Genomic DNA, 16,448 nt, shown 5'->3' with positions numbered 1-16,448 from the left:
AGCTTCTTTGAACACGGTGAAATTTACTTCCAAAAGGATTTCAAAAGTGGTTCAGATTGGGTTTGTTTTAATTTTTGAGTAGTTGATAGTTGTCTGGCAGGTATTCATTAAATTGGTTCCAACTCTATCTTTTGGTTATAGAATGACTTAAGAGTTGACATTTTTATTAAAACAGAGTTCAGTCATAATTTTTAAAAATTGTGTTTGATTTTTGGTCAACTACTAATAAATTTCTTGTCAGCATGCCATTCAGACTTTGTGGTATAATGGTATGGTTCATTCCATGCCAAGTCACCCTTTACATTATGACAAATGATTTGGAATACCTCATATTTAGTTGAGGTGTTGCATTTGTAATATGCAGCATCTGCATCATCACATTACATAAATTATTCCCTACAGTGTATTGAATTATTTACTTTCACACATGTACTAGGACTATATGTCACAGCAACATGTTCTATTTAACATCACTTACTTGCTTGTAGCTCCAGTTTGTAACCTTATAGCATAAAATGGATGTCTGGTGCAATTTCATTAGAATTCATTGAGTGATTGAGTGATGCTGCATATATCAGTAACGAGGATGGAAACAATATTAACATGCCCACAACTACACAATTGTTTTTATCATAACTGCCTGCAATACACCTGTATGCATTTCAGCTAAACAAAAGCCCTGCTGAGTTCTGTACATGTAATGACGTTGAACAATTATAAACAAAACTTTACTTTAATATTATCTAATCTTCTGAGGATAAAGATTTATACTGCTTCATAGCACTTTTAAAACTGAGACATTAAAGAACTAAAGTCCTCTTGAATACTACTCAGTTATCATGGCAAGTTCCAAGTGGGAATTTCAGTTTACTCATAGATCAATACCCACAGTAGCAGACATAGTAGATAAATAGATAAAGGCTTGTGGAAAAGAGTCTTCAAGTCAAATAATGAAAAGGTCAACCTGATGATTCTGATTTCTTGTAATAGGTACAGACCGACAGAACCTGTTACATTGTCTGCCAGCGGAGTAAAACCTATTCCAAGCTCTACAAAGCCACGTTCGGCGTCATGTACAGTGCCACGGGCCATGTCTGCTGCAGCAGTAATAGATAAGGGGAAATCTGCAGCTGAGAAACTTGGCTTGACTACGAGCTATGCAGCAATGACTGCTTCAGAGAAAATTGGACTGAAAAACAAGGTTAGTTTTGAAGCAGGGCAGTGGAAATCTAACAATTTCAGTACAAAATTGGACAGAGGGGGGTTGCATGGCCTCTTGGTTTACATGCTGGGCTTGTCATCCAGAGAGGCAAGATTGTGATGGTTCCGATTGGTCTAGCTCAGAATATTTGGGGTAAGGTCGGTGGTGGTGTTGTGTTTGTGAAATGTGATACACTAATTATCCATCAAGATTTGGCCATATGAAAAGATTCTGAAAAAACTGTTATTTGATACATACAGACTTTGCAAAAATTCATATTTACATGTTATATGTCAGTAACTAATTGTTTGGTTTTGTGCTGCATTAAGTGTATATACCCTTGCCTCCCCTTGACCAGTTGTAAATATTCTTTGAAGCAGTGACTTTCATGATAGCCAAGTGCAATCCAACCTCCTGTAATGGTTACTTCCATTTAACTCATTTGCTCATAGAGGATTTCAGAGTTTTCAAGAGAGCTGTTTCTCATCAGTGAATCGAGTGAGGCTGCTTGAAATTGTCAAGCAAGGGGTATAATCTGAATGCATCTTGATTTGATCCAGTCCATCCTGACAAGCTTGTTAGCAAGATTGCACAAAAACCAATCTACATAGGCAAATGAAATTTGGCTAACATAATTGTATGCATATACAGATGACGTGATTAGTTGTAGCAATATTTCCAATTTCTCATTTGAATACATTCCCTGATCCCAATAACATTAGGGATATAAGCCTGCTAGCTTTCAAACCTGGTCCTACTAAATAAAAAAAATTGTCTTTTCTGACTATATCATATACATACACAAAGAGCAATAGCTTTTGTCCATTACCTCCCCTTGCTATCACTAGATGTTCCCAGTTTTTAAGTTTTTTACATTCAGCAAAATTGTATGCGATACCTCCCCATAAATCCCAGTGAAATTTGTGTTAAATTAAAACTTGTTTAGGGATTGAATATTCATTCATAACTAGGTGGTACATGTTATTTTTACTGGTCATAGACCAGTAGAACTTATGGGATGGTCTGTTGTCTGTCATCTGACATCCTTTGATCCATTAGCACTAGTTTGTTATTGCTGCTTCTCCTAAACTACTACTACTGCCATGAAATGTTAGACACACATTCATCCCATGCTCTAGTTGGTCCTAGGTGAAAATGTTGCTGCTTGCAATTCCAATGTGGTCACCACAGAGGCCATCTTGAAAACCTTTTTTTTGCTGCTTCTTCCGAATGAAAGGTCATATTAGCTTGAGGTTTTCATTAAAAGACTTACTATGATGGCTACTTGGCCTTAATGAAAATTATGCCAATCTGACATCATTATGGCCACCATGGTAGCCAGCTTGAAAATTGTGTTATTGCTACTCTTAATGAATGGATTGTTGTATCAACATGGGTTACTAAAAGACTTATGAAGTCTAGTTAGTCTTAAATGAAAATGGTGGCAGTCTGTTTCCAATATGTTATTTGTTGTTACTACTCATACAAAATGTATTGTCTTATCAACATTTTCAATAATAGATCTGAATTCAATGTGCCTGCCCACTATGTCATCCATCTTGAAATCTTATTGCAACTCCAGCTGAACAGAAAGCTTTACTGACTTTGGGGTTTTCATCAAAAGACTAATTATAATATCCAGTTGCTGTTATATGAACATAGTGCCAGTGTAACATTCAATATAGCCACCATCTTGAAAATTATGTTATTGCTACTCTTAGTGAATGGATTGTTTTGTCAACATGAGGTTTTCACTAAATGTTGTTGAGCTGGTTCTGAATGAGGATGATGTCATTCAGACATCTAGTATGGCTGCCACAGCAATCATCTAGAAAATCTTTCTGTCTCTACTCATCCTGAACAGAAAGTCCTGTTGACATGGGGTATCATGCAAAGACTTTTGATGTCTAATTGGTCCTAAATGAAATGCTGCTTATCTGAGATGTAATATGGTTGATGCCAGCATGAAAATATTTTTATTGATGAATAGTTATATCATCATGGGATTTTTGCTTTTTTTCTTTTAAATGTTTTCTTGATCTTAAATTCAAATGGCACTGATCTGATGTCCAGTATATGGCCATCTTGAAAATCTTGTTTTAACAAGTCGTCTTAAAGGGAAAGTCATATTGACATGGGGTTTTAAATCAGAAGAGTCATCGATGATTGAAAGTTTGCCCATGCTAAATTCGCAGTCAATAACTGCATTTTTTTTTCTTCTATACCAATTCTGTTCAGTTACAGCTGTATAAATGGCTAAAAGAAAAACACTTCTTTTTCCCCCAAGTTGAAACTTCATTGTGTAACCATCTACTTCTCCTGTCTGTCAGTCCTGTATGGAGGAAAATGCATTGCCTATTTCAACAGCTTTATACATTGTATATATGCTGATAGACATTCATGGTGAGAACACTCGATACACAGTCATTTAGAAAAGAAGGAAAGAAATAACTAGTTTGATCCCAACAAATTTGCACAGAATAAAGTATAAAACACCAAGCACTATAATTTTGTCACTATTTAATTACTTTAAAAAAGTTTTGAATATCAGATCATATTTCTTTAGTTATCTTTTGTGAGCAGATGTTACCTTTTTGATGCTTAGTGTTAGAGCATTTCTTAAATACACATACATGTACCTGGATTTTATTAGCAGCAATTATATAGTCCATTTTCTGTATAATTATGTGTTGAGATAGAGGAAGCCAATTTTTTTTTTTTACATTTACAACGAGAAATTTATGTATTAACGATTTGATCGATATATACATCATGTTAAAGAATCAGAAATTTAGATTGTTCAATTAAAATTTTCATTCAAAATATGTAGTGTCAAAATTACTCCTTTTGGGGGGTTGCTTGAAGGGGGGTTTCATCCCCCTTGATTTCTAGCCTACTTTTCCGTATTGTGGTTTTTCCCAGCTTTCACCAATGAAATCACCATAAAGCTAAAAGAATTATCCATTACATCAGACTTCCCGAAAGCTAAAAAAAAGTGTCAGACATTCGGTCTGACAAAACCTGAAAATCTGTCAGACCGAAAAAAAATCTGTCAGACCGACAAAATATAACAAAATTGAGGTATTTTGTAACGCGTTTTGTTTTCTATTTTCTAAGTGTAAATAACACATGTTAATCAAGTAAAGTTAAGTCAAATTCACTGATAGTCTGTTGTAAACATGATCAGTTTATCAAAATTGTCAAGTTCGTCTTGATAGTCTAAACATTCTTCCTCAATGTCCAAGTTAATATCATCATCATCACATAGCTTATTTATTTCCATCTCGAGTGACATATATACACTATCAATAGCTGAAACCGTTTCAGCCACTTTGGCAATTTGAGGCTGGGTTAAGTCTTGGTCTTCCATGACAGACCCAGAGGGAACTGATGTTTCAACAACAACTGTTACATGTGATGTCGATGGTTGTGTATCAACTGGTTCCCTGATGGAATCATCAGTAGCCTCAGAGACTTGTTCAGTGTCAGACAGTGTGATAACTTCCTGTGATATTTGAGGTTCTGAGACTGTTTCCTTCTTGTTCTTTCTCTTGTATGTAAGTTTTGTTTCCATCACAGACTCTGCCTGAAATTGTTGAAAGTTACAGAACCATTAGGAACATGAGCATTTTTCAAATGCACCTGCCACAAAATTTAATCCAAATCCAAAAACTAAATGTTCAAACACAGAAATTTACAAAATATTCAACATGTGTTTCTTTGATGGTTTCCTGTTCTTTAAAAAGAAAACTGCATCAGTTTGTATAATGTCAATTATTCTGCACATTTTTACATACTTTTATTTGCTTTTAGTACTTTGCAATTTATAGTTGAACATATAATGCTTACCAGCCAAATGTCAATAGCACTTTCAGGGTTGAATTCAGCAATTTCTGGGGATTCAAGCTTCACCATCATCAGGTCACTCAATAGGGAAGTTCCCAAACGAGATCGTCTACAAGTTTTTAACAGCTTCAGCTGAGAAAATGCTGTCTCACAGGTTACACTGGTTGATGGTACAGTCAGCATCAGGTCAATTAGCAGCATTATCTCGCTGAGATCTGTAGTCTGCCTGAACACAGTACTCCATGAAAGAGATGTAATATCACCAAACCTGGAATAGTTGAAACAAACCTTTTATCACTGTAATACAGAGAGTAATTAAAAGATAAATAAACACTGATTGATAAAGTGGAAAATTCAAGATCTAAATATTATGTAAGCCTGATAAACTAATACATGAGAAAAACCATCTTATTCTTTTAACTCAGCTTCCTTGATTCAAAACGATAAGGATGAATTATTGTTATTACAAACCTTAATTATACTTAGAACAGCATTACTTACTTTCTTTTAACCAGTTTCTTTAGAAGGTTCCATTCATTGACCAAACTGTCTGCAGAAATGCCAGGAACCACTTGTGACAGGCTCTTTTGGAAATGGTGGTAAACCAGTTTCACATCTTCATTTCCATAATCTTTAAAAGGAAAAAAAAACAAAACAGTTCTTACATATGTGAACCCACACATTTTATACCTGTACATTCCTTCACTCCATTTCAATAAGTGGTTAACACAAAAGAACCATGTTGTTGCGATAGTGTAGAGCAGTTCTTCATAACATGATCATGTTCATAAATCTGTCAATTGTGTGACAAAATGAAACAGAAACAAAAATAAAACAAGCAAAAATGCAAACACAAACTGAATTTTGTCACAACGGTGACAACCAATAAAGCAGCATCAAAGGCAAACACATGCAAAAAACAACAAAACTGAACAGCTATAAACCATCTGTGCAAGACTGCCAACTGTAGAAAGGCAAACACATGCAAGTAACAACAAAACTGAACAGCTATACAAACTGTGCAAGACATTGTCAACTGTAGAAATTTTCAACTGCAGCAAAAATAGACCTTTAAATTCTGAGCTTCCCGCCAGAGACCAACTTCCGAAACTGAGAATTTTTAAAGCATTTACAACATTTTTGGCTTCAGTCTGGAATCTCTCCTTGATGGCATCACAGAAACCTTGCAAAATTTCAGCTGCATATTTCATTGCTGGAGTAGCCCCTTTCAAAGCAATTCCTTCAAATTTTCCAGAAACAACAAGCTGATTCACAGCCTCACAGGTCCTAAAAAATATTCATGCAAATGGTACTCTTGACAGACTGCAAACTTCAGGTTAAGGAATATTCTTAAATTTCTAACAATTTTCAGCAATTAAAATTTTTATATGTGTAAAGGTGATCAAATATCTGACAGTTTATAAACAGAACACTACATTCACATTCTACAGAAGCACTTTCACCAAATATGCTATACATACTTCTCTTTTTTTTCTGACAGTAGCTCAATAGTAGACTCCACCCAACATAAACTGTCTGATAATGTCATTTCTGGTTTCTGCAACTTCAGTGAAAGTCTCATTGATGGCTCCAAGGCATCCTAAAAAGAACAGACACAGTTTTACAACAATTTACAATTTTTTGGCTATAATTATCATAAAGGAACAGTGTACTGCAATAAAGCAGAGGATAATTTTATTATCAGTCCAAAATCTAAACATATTTTAATTGAATGATTTTTCTTAATATGCTAAGAATGATACTTACTTGTAGAAACAATACAAAAATCATCAACTGTTTGTCGATCATCAGCTTCAGAAGACCTTTGGCTTTGGCATTGCCATTGCTTGCTGTTGACAAGTGAGCTTCTTGTGCTCTGTAGGTCTTCAAGAATGCAAAAATAGCTCTGAATAAATGAGGCAGCCATCTTGTACCAGTGACTTTCATTGGATATACACCTTTTCCCATAGCTTCAATGGATGTTTTTAGCCCTTTTTTGTTTTTGTAACTTTTCTTGTAGAAATAATAGAGTCCAATAAGGAGTGTCATAAGTTTTTCATATAGTTTTACTTTCTTAACAACATCTCTGAAGGCAAGTTCAAGGCGATGACAAAGACAGTGCACATTGACCAGCTCTGGGTTTACTCATTCCCTCAACAACGTTGATAAGCCTGACTGTTTTCCTGTCATATTGGAGGCTCCATCACTACCCATAGCGATTAGTTTTTCTATAAACACAAAAAACTAACTTTTATAATAATAATCTGTACAAAAAAACATTTATCTTAACTTTAATCAAATAAAGGAATTTAATTTATTCTTGGAATAGTTTTTTAATGTACCTATTAATAATTATCACTTTACCAAATTTAATCATTGCTTTGTAGAATTAAAAAAATCTGATCTTATTTAATCAAATTTACAGAATTTGTTAAACTTTTATAATGAATCATACTTTCATTAATGTTGTTCTCCTTGAAGACCTGCATAACATTCTCAAAGAGATTCAGAGACTTTGTTGAGTTTGGAGTACTGATGTTCAGGAACCTTTCTTTAACAACACCTTTCATTGCAGTTCTTATGTATATGGTCTCCTGTTCATCTCCTGAGATATCTGTACTTCCATCCATCATAAAGGCAAAAAATGGATTATACTCTATAAGATTGACAGTTTTTTGCTTCTCTGTCTGTGCTATACTGTGTATGAAATCTGCAGCTGCTTTGTCATTAATATATGTACTGCCTATGTCTAATTGTTTAGCTTTGTCAATTTCACACAGCCATGTATAATCTGACAGTGGACGATTATTTTTGGCTACTGCATGTGCATTTCTGAACAAATGCACTAATCTACTTTTTTCAGCTGCCTTTAATTGCCTAAGTGCTTTGCCGGCTTCTGACCCTAGTTTTTCCTGAGCAGTTTTCTGTCTGCCTGAAACAAACTCTGATGCTTTTTTGTGGGACTTGGAAAGTTCATGATCATTTATTGTTGACATTCTAAAATTTGTACATCCGACGATAAACGCGTTTGTGTTTTGCAAATTTTCATCAGACCTCGCTTTCTCGCCGTAGAAACTGAGACACATGGCACACTGCATAACTTGCTTTATTTCATCAGATATTAACCAGTCTCTGTTTTCTTTCCATTTATCATTAAAGGTTCTTTCAACCCTATGTTTTTCATAATCCTTTTTCTTTTCTTTCAATTCTTCATAAGATAGTTTTCTTTTTTCCCTGGTTTCGCTCCGTCGTAATATTTCAACGATGCCATGATGACAGGTGAGCCGCATAACTGTTTATAACAGGCGTAGCGATTGGATCGCTCAAAAGCTTGTAACCAATGAAAATCTGTTTAACAAACTAGATTCAAGAATGACTACTCGAGCGGTGCAGAGTGAGAAAACTGCCGGACAGTCGGTCCGATGCCGACTAACAAACTGTCGGTCCGGGTAAAAATTTGTCGGTCATGTCCAACGGACCGACGGCTTTCGGGAAGGCTGTACATGATTGTGGGTCCTGTTGACATAGAGGTCAAGGTCTCAGAAAATCTGCATTATGGGTTTATTTCAAGGTTATTCATTTACTTATATTTTCTAAACCTTCTAATGAATTGTTTTTCATACTTAGGTTCAATAATTATAAAGGAAAGACAGTTTATTCAGTGACATGATTGCTCTTTGGGGTTAAAGGTCACCGGCCATACTCCAACATTTTCCTTTTTATATCAGATTTGCATTACTTGATTAAAAATAGTTACACTCGCACACAAAAAACAAAAAAATTATCAAGTGTAAAGAAGAAATAATAATTTAATTACTTGAAATAGAAGTATACAATGCAGTTACTTCCCCTTAGTTATGATTTCCCACCTATAGAGGACACCAACCGGAAATGACGTACATTTATCCCTACAAGACGAAGTACATGCTTCTTGTTGTCGAAAACTAAAACACTATAAACTATGGTTAGGGAATATTTAGATGAAACTAATGAAAACTAATTTACTGTTCAGCCTTATATTGGTATGGGTGCACAATGCACTAGATTGTGTCGCTTTCAAAACTGTTCCATTGTTTCAATTTATTTTGAAAATTCCCATTAACACAGGTAAAAAGAATCAATGCTGGCTTCCCTGTGTCGGCAGACTTTATGAAAAAAAGAAGAAGAAAGAAATCAGCACACTTAAAAAATCCAAAGAATCCAAACTTGACTTCCTTTTGTCGGCCAACTTCAGAAGAAAAAATCAGAACACTAAAAAGATACCAAAGTCAGTTTCCGGGGTTGGTTTGCTTTGTAATAAAATAACCCATGTATTTGATATCCTGTCAGTAAGTTGAAACAATGAGTTTATTGCTCACTGCCAGTTGTGTTTATCACCCAGGCTTCTATTTGTTTGCCATATGTAATCATAATTGATGTTTGCAGGGCAAATAGTATACACAATAATAACTTGCTTTAATAATACTTCTTTAACCCATGCTAGCAAAAAGATTATCATTTGCACTCACATTGAATGTATTTTAAAATAAGGATTTTTTTATTTGCGAGGTACTGACTTATAGTTAACATGGATACAATACAGTCTGGGTCATTATGCAATAAGTAACTTATCATGCGTAAATGGCAGGTGCCTTCAAGCAATCGGGTGATACATTTGTCTTATTTGCAATTTTGTTATTTGACATAAGTGATACACACTACACTAAGGATGCATACGCAAGCCGGCATCTGCTACATATACAGAGTTCATGGATATATATTTTTTAAAAATAATTTTTGCATGATGAAAAAAGAAGGAATATATGATAACAATGCAAGGTTAATTTCTTTCATTTTATTTTCAAACAAGTGTATGTTTATCAATTTATTTTGTACTGTGAGTGTGTGTGTGTGTGGGGGGGCACAAATTAAACACAAAATTATTTCCTTTCTAATTTGTACGGAATAATGGAGCAAATATGATTGACGATATTGACCAGTAATGACAAGCTTTAAATTTACGCGTGCACACACTAGGACAACTTAAAAAATAAAAACAATAAAATTAACTAGTAAGAGCTTCGTATTGCAGCAACTGAATACTGACAAAATGCTCAACATTATTCTCTCTCTCAGCGTGAAGCCTAAAATTAAGTATATTTGTTATAATATCTCATGTACACTACCCTTAGCAAAATATATACGTATTATGTAAAATATTTTCTGTTACGTATTTTTGTTTTATAAATGATTGTTGATAATTTGACAGGAAGACTTAAATTGAGAATGTCATAAATGATACAACATTCCCATCCCTCCCCTATTCGATCCTACAGATTAAATCCACTTTTTTCTGGTAAACACGGTCTTTTGGAAAAAGAAAGAACGCTTTTTCCCATCATCACTCTTTCGGTTACATCCGTATGCAACACAGTGCACCATATTTGTTGTACAAAAGCACGATCGTATGCTATATCACATAGACATTTATGTGGGGAAATTAAACACTTGAATGGCTAGGTTGAATAAAAGGGATAAATGTACATCATGTCCAGTTTTGGCATGCAGAAACTACCAATTGTTTATGGAGATTGCCAAATAACTTTTTCATTTAAAAAAGCGGAGTTTTAAGTCTAATTAAAAATTTTTATGGTGTGCATACATAATCAATGAGTTTTGTTTATAACTATAATAATATCATACATAGATAATACATACATAGATACATACATACATACACACACACACACACATACACCAGGGCTCGAATTTAACACAAATTTCTTTGTAGCCAGAATTACTAGTATATTGAGAAATTTACTAGTCCTGCCAAATCTTTATTAGTCCTGTTCACAAAACAATTTCACACAGCTTTCATGTACGTTTACCGATTCATTTTTAAAGTTCGAACAACCAACAACAAAACTGGATGTTTTTGATGTGTTTGCTTTTGCGAATTGGGTACACCAGTTACACCACATAACGTTCCTTACCTCGTCATAATTCAGCCATTCCCTGTCTTTTGTCCATTTCTTCTGAAATTTTCCATTATGCTTTTCCCTATCATAAGAATTATTCCTCATCATTCTCATTCAACTTTTACTTTTTTTCCGTTGGCTGAACACCTTCTATCAAATGCCACATTTTGCCTGTCTTATAAGGAGGGAATTGTGCCTTCTTTTGAAATACGAGATGTTATAGTATAGCTGACGCGAATTATTTAAAGCAAGAAAAGGAATGGCACAGTGTCCTTTATATAAGAAAGAGCAAGAAACACGTTTCAAAACATGTGTCTTTGCCCCCTCCCACAACTAAATGGCCTCTCCCTGACAAAGACTCAACTTCAGCGGATGTTCTGCATGATCAAAGGAGTGGCTATTGTAAACACTGTTATAAAATATTTGCATCAGAAGATAGTGTTAGTTTCAGCTTGGAAAAGGTGTTCCCATCAAACGAAGCCATCCGACACTCATCATGTTGTATTTAACAGTTCCAGTTACGGTATCATAAGTCGTATGTTTGGTAATTGTTCCTAATTAATCAAACCTCAGTGTATTGTTGAAATTAATAATAAGGTGGAAAATTTTCAAATCTCAGATGCCAATGCTCAGAGATTTTAAATCCCAACAAATGTATGGCATTCTGCTTAAAAATATATACACGTGTATTCAATTATTTGCTCATTCTTGTAAGGGAAAGATATAAAAACTATTTTTATCATCATAGATATATGGAAAGGATGTGTCAATAATGTAATCGTAATAAATTAATCTAATTTTTATAATTATGTTGCTGGAAATGTAAAATATATAGTTTCCTGTTTGTGACTGTTGGGGCGTTTGGGTAGCGAGCCAAAAAAAAGAACCTTAAACAAAAAAACGTGCAAACTAATTTCTTTGAATAGTTTTTGCCGTGTTCTTTTGTGTGGTATACCGCTTTGTAGTTTGTTACTGTGGTCGAGTGAATAAAGTGTGATACCACGTCATTTTTTCATTTAATACATTATCAGATTAATTAGGATCAATTACCAAACTTCCGTTGTTAATGACGGGACCATAATTTGCGCTGTTAAATGAAATGTGCAAAATTTGATGAATTCTTGTTATAGAAACGCGCCTTTCTGAGGCAGAAATTGACTTGATCTTCTCATGCTAATATTTTATGACTCTGATTGCAATGGCCACTGCTTTGATTCTACAGAACATCTGCTAAGTCTTTATTAGGGAATTGTGTAAACAAACGCTGACTATTGATAACCAAAACTTACTAGCCCATTGGACTATTAACATTATGAAAGTTACTAGTCCGACTGGAAATCTGCTAGCCTCACTCACACACACACACAATCTTGTGCATTATTCAGAAGTGTCTGACATGCTTGTCTATTATTCAGAAGTGTCTGAGATTATGAACCACTTATTGACTCCCTGATATTAGACATAAGTAAATGTTTTAAATATCATTTGTTTGTTTCAGTGTAGAGAAAGTGAATACATAGAGCCAACTGTAATAGTAAAATAGGTGACTGAATATGGCATTATAATGAATGTTAAAGTGGGTGTATTTTTATGTCCCTGTAATGTTTTACTATAAATTCAAACATGTGCCAATTTCCCTTTCCTACTGTGTAGCTATGACAGCCATTGTTTGACTGATAATGCACTTGTATATTATTTTCAGTAATCTCACAGTTGTAAGCAATAGGTATGGAAAATTTTACAGACAGTTGGTCTAAAGTGTTTTTTGTTTTTTTCTTCAGCTCCCAACTCCTTCGCCTGCTTTGCCCCAGTCAAAATGGAGAACTCAGATGGTTTGTCTGAAGGCAAAAAAGAAGGTGGGCAGTCCTGGTGAGAAAGTTCAGTCAGAGATCAAACTTCTGGAAATCATCTCCGATTGTAAGTGGGAAGAGGAAAGAACAAATATCCTGTCCAAAATTTCTCAAATAATCTCTAAACAAGAAGAGATCGCTCCTCAGTCAACCACCTACGGAGACTACAAGTTAGAGTTTCTGCCTAAAGCAGACAAGCCAGCATCCATTCCACCAGAGCTAAAATCTAAGCTGCCAGAATCTATGTATTCCATAAGAATCAGGGTTACAAAGGATACAGATGAAGTTGAAATTGTTGGAATTTCTTTGGAAATTGAAACAAGGAAGCATGATTTGGGAACAGAACCAGCACAAGATTCACAAAATGAAAATTCAACTCAAGCACGTCAGCAACGATTGATCCAGAAGATCAAGTTTGCTGAGCGCCTGAAGGCATTCTTGCAAAAGGAAGAGAAAGATGGTATCACACGTCAAGGCAGCTTCATTTCAAAAGAAAGTATTGACAAGGCATTGGATAAGTACCGAATACAACTACATTCTTTAACATCAACTAATGCAGCATTACCCGTTATAACATCATCTAGTGTAAGTGTAGCACCATCAAGTCTATCATCAAGTGGTATTTCTGGATTTAAGTCCATGAATATTATTCATATGCAGGGTTCTTCTGAGGCACAGCCTCTAGATAAAGATAAAACACCAACAGTGTCTTCCGATCAGACTATGAGATACTGCATCACAGGCAATTCTCTGCGACCAAGTGGCAACAGCATCCTTTCAGGAGTCAGTATAGCCCAAGTTATTAGCTCAGGCCAGGCTGCGAAGCCAGTCCAGTCTACAATTCAGGCTCAGATGAAGTTGCCAAATGTAGGACAGTCTGAAGTCTACTTGATTCCTGTCACAGGAAGTACCAGTGTACCAACGCAATTGGTTCGGCTTGTACCAAACACTGTGATGACTGCGGTGGGAAATAACACCCCAGTTGTTGGCACATCACATGGGGAGAGTATCTTCACAACTTCTCAAACAGAGGTCACAAGCAATGTTACAGTTGCAAAGTCACAAGCACAAGCTGCACTAGCAACTCAAATAAAAAGAAAGAAGGCTTTATCCTCCCAAGCATCAATGGAAAGTGTCACATTAACAACTTCAACAAGCACAATAGCTAGTCTTGGCATAATGACAACATCAAAATCTTCTCAGCCAGCAAATATGGCCACAGCACAAGTTGATCCAGATTCCATCGATTGGATTGGCAGTCCCAAAGTAGCCTGGATAAAGCCCTCTAATACTGATATTTCACAGGCATCTGTTGGTCAGACTTTAAGCGGAACCAGTTTCATTGCAGTAGCTGGCAAACCACTGGATGGTTATGGTGAACCTCGAGTTTTATCATCTACTGTGTCATCAGATTTGACAGCAAAAAGCTCAACATCAGCATCAACAGAGTGCAAAACTACCTCAACAGTAAGTCAGGCTACTGCTACAAGGACAGTAATTCTGAGCCCTGGTCAGCAAGTTGCAGGTTTAACAGGTGGTCCATTAGTAACTCTAGCATCCTCTTCAGGGGGATTCACTCCTCTCCGCTTACTTCAGACACAAGGAACTGGACCGAATCAGAAATTTCTTCAGTTGCTACCAGTGTCAGGAACCGTAGGAAAGGGGACGGGATCAGGAGTTCATCCAGGATATATTGCTGTCCCATTTACATTGAAACCTTCAGGGCAACTTGTTACTGCAGTAAAACCAAATGCATCTTCATCAGTTGATACAAATTCAGCTGTCACTCTCAATTCAATTGAACACGGATCACACCAAATACCACTTAAAACTACTGCTTCAGGGACCATCATGCAGAGTTATGTGGCAGTCCCACAGAATCTGAAAGGCAACAGCTTTGTGCCTGTCCAGTCTTTGCCCACAAGCACAGTACAAACGGGTAAAACACAGGCTCATTTAGTTTTTGCCAAGTTACAACCAGCAAATGGACCACCACTTTTACCAAAATGCTCAGAGAAAACAAAGAAAGACATGGCAGGTAAAGAAGTAGATGATCAAGAGAAAGAAAAGCCCAAGAAAAAGAAAAAGAAAAAGAAGAAAAAGTCAGAGAAAGAGGGCGCGAGTCCACAAGGTGACAAAGAAACTAAAAAGAAGAAAAAGAAGAAAAAGAAAAAAGAGAAAAAGAATATTGACAGTGCTACATCCTCTGACATTAAAGAAGTTGAATCTATGCCAGCCAAATCAGGGGGAAAATCTGCGTTAAACCCTTTGTCTCAATCAGCCTCCAATACTCTGAGCATTAGTAGTGGTGGTATTGTAGTTACTGATAAATATGCCCCACTAAAGTCTCAAACAGTGGCAGACATGGGTAAGAAGGAATCAAATGATGTGGACACTCTCTCTTCCTCACAGAAATCCATATCTTCATTAGAAAGTTCCTGCAATGTCTCTGACCTTATCAGCCACACAGATGATGCTGGAAAACAAATTGCATATGCCCTTGGAACCCTAGATGGTTCAAGCAGCAGCTCAGAAATGGACCTTCTCAAATCAGCTGACTCCAAACTTTTATCAGACAGGGAAAAGCATTTTGTAAACTCTTTCCAAGAGGAGATGAAGGAACAAGTGGAACTAAAAAGTTACACAGAGATGGAAAGCAGCAATCAAGATTTTGTGCCTAGTTATTTCAAGTCTTCATCGGGTATTAAAGATGATAATGATGTGGTCAGAAGTGATTCACTTAAAGATTCTGAAGTCAGAGTTGTAAATGGTAGTTACATGATGGAGACTGAACAGCAGAAGGAAGGTGGAAGGAATTGTATCTTGGTATATGAAGATGTTTCAGAAAAACAATCTTGCATTTCCAAAAACACTGCTTTCAGTGCCAACTGCTTGAATGCAAATGCAGCCATAAGCTCAGATTGTACATTAAATTCAAACTTCATTCAAAACCGGGAACCTGAAACAGGAACCTCAAAAGCCATGCCTTTAAAAAGGACTAAAGTTTCATTATTGCCAGATGATGCAAGTGCTGTGCCTTCCAAAAGGAGTCGTTGTAACAGTCCGTCATTGTCCCTTGCTGATAGCCAGTTTTCCTATGGGAGCCTAAGTGACCATTCAGAAGACCCTGCCTCTTTATCACATACTCAGCTCTCATTGGCTAGATACTTGAATGGGGATGATGTCATTAGCATTGAATCATCAGTAAGTACTTGGTACACTGTCTTTCTTTCATAGTTGCATATGGTTTTTATGTTGTATTTATGCCAGTAATATTGTTCCTATATATTCCAGTAATGCATACATTTAAAAACAGATGTGCAAAGCATTTTCTAGGAGATGTTTCCCATATAGCCTCAGTGAACGTGATAGAAAGTTTGTTCATACTCTAAGGATTCACATTGATTTGATCAACAACAGTGCTTCAGATTTTTTAATATTCATCTTGCCAGAGCACCAAGTGAGTTTTTGGTATGTCCCTGCATTCATTGTGTGTCGTCAATTGTGTTTTCAGTCCATAAACCATTGATTGTTATTACATTGGAGTATGATCCAATTTCATTCAAATGTTGAATATTGGTTTATAGGATCACT

At 35.9% G+C, this 16,448-nt stretch overlaps 2 protein-coding genes across 3 annotated transcripts in view; one reads left to right on the top strand and one right to left on the bottom strand.

The window, feature by feature from the left end:
• LOC149797965 (uncharacterized) overlaps positions 1–16,448 on the top strand; it is an 85,352-nt gene that overhangs the window by 40,892 nt on the left and 28,012 nt on the right. For both annotated transcript variants that reach the window (XM_089963048.1, XM_089963047.1), the window contains exons 7-8: positions 991–1,201; positions 12,786–16,058. In XM_089963048.1, the coding sequence (XP_089819174.1) occupies positions 991–1,201; positions 12,786–16,058 (3,484 nt within the window). The remainder of the gene's footprint in view (positions 1–990; positions 1,202–12,785; positions 16,059–16,448) is intronic.
• On the bottom strand, positions 4,186–8,541 carry LOC149797966 (uncharacterized). Its single transcript, XM_089960177.1, has 6 exons — positions 7,503–8,541; positions 7,224–7,275; positions 6,815–7,017; positions 5,549–5,678; positions 5,051–5,315; positions 4,186–4,787 (listed from the first exon to the last, which is right to left on the bottom strand). The coding sequence occupies exons 1-6, from the start codon at positions 8,335–8,337 to the stop codon at positions 4,359–4,361; spliced, it is 1,914 nt and encodes a 637-aa protein (XP_089816303.1). The 5' UTR covers positions 8,338–8,541; the 3' UTR covers positions 4,186–4,358.

The sequence above is a fragment of the Sinohyriopsis cumingii genome, chromosome 6 (genome assembly GCF_028554795.1).
Source record: "Sinohyriopsis cumingii isolate HCF-2022 chromosome 6, ASM2855479v2, whole genome shotgun sequence".
Taxonomy (NCBI): Eukaryota; Metazoa; Mollusca; class Bivalvia; order Unionida; family Unionidae; genus Sinohyriopsis; species Sinohyriopsis cumingii.
This window is presented reverse-complemented; position numbering and strand designations above follow the sequence as displayed.

Coding starts and splice junctions, on each gene's coding strand:
- LOC149797966 (XM_089960177.1), bottom strand. CDS start 8,337: ATGCGGCTCACCTGTCATCATGGCATCGTTGAAATATTACGACGGAGC. Junction 7,018..7,223: donor TCCAATATGACAGGAAAACA/GTCAGGCTTATC, acceptor CATCCATTGAAG/CTATGGGAAAAGGTGTATAT. Junction 5,679..6,814: donor TTTTTGTATTGTTTCTACAA/GTAAGTATCATT, acceptor TTCCTTTTAAAG/ATTATGGAAATGAAGATGTG.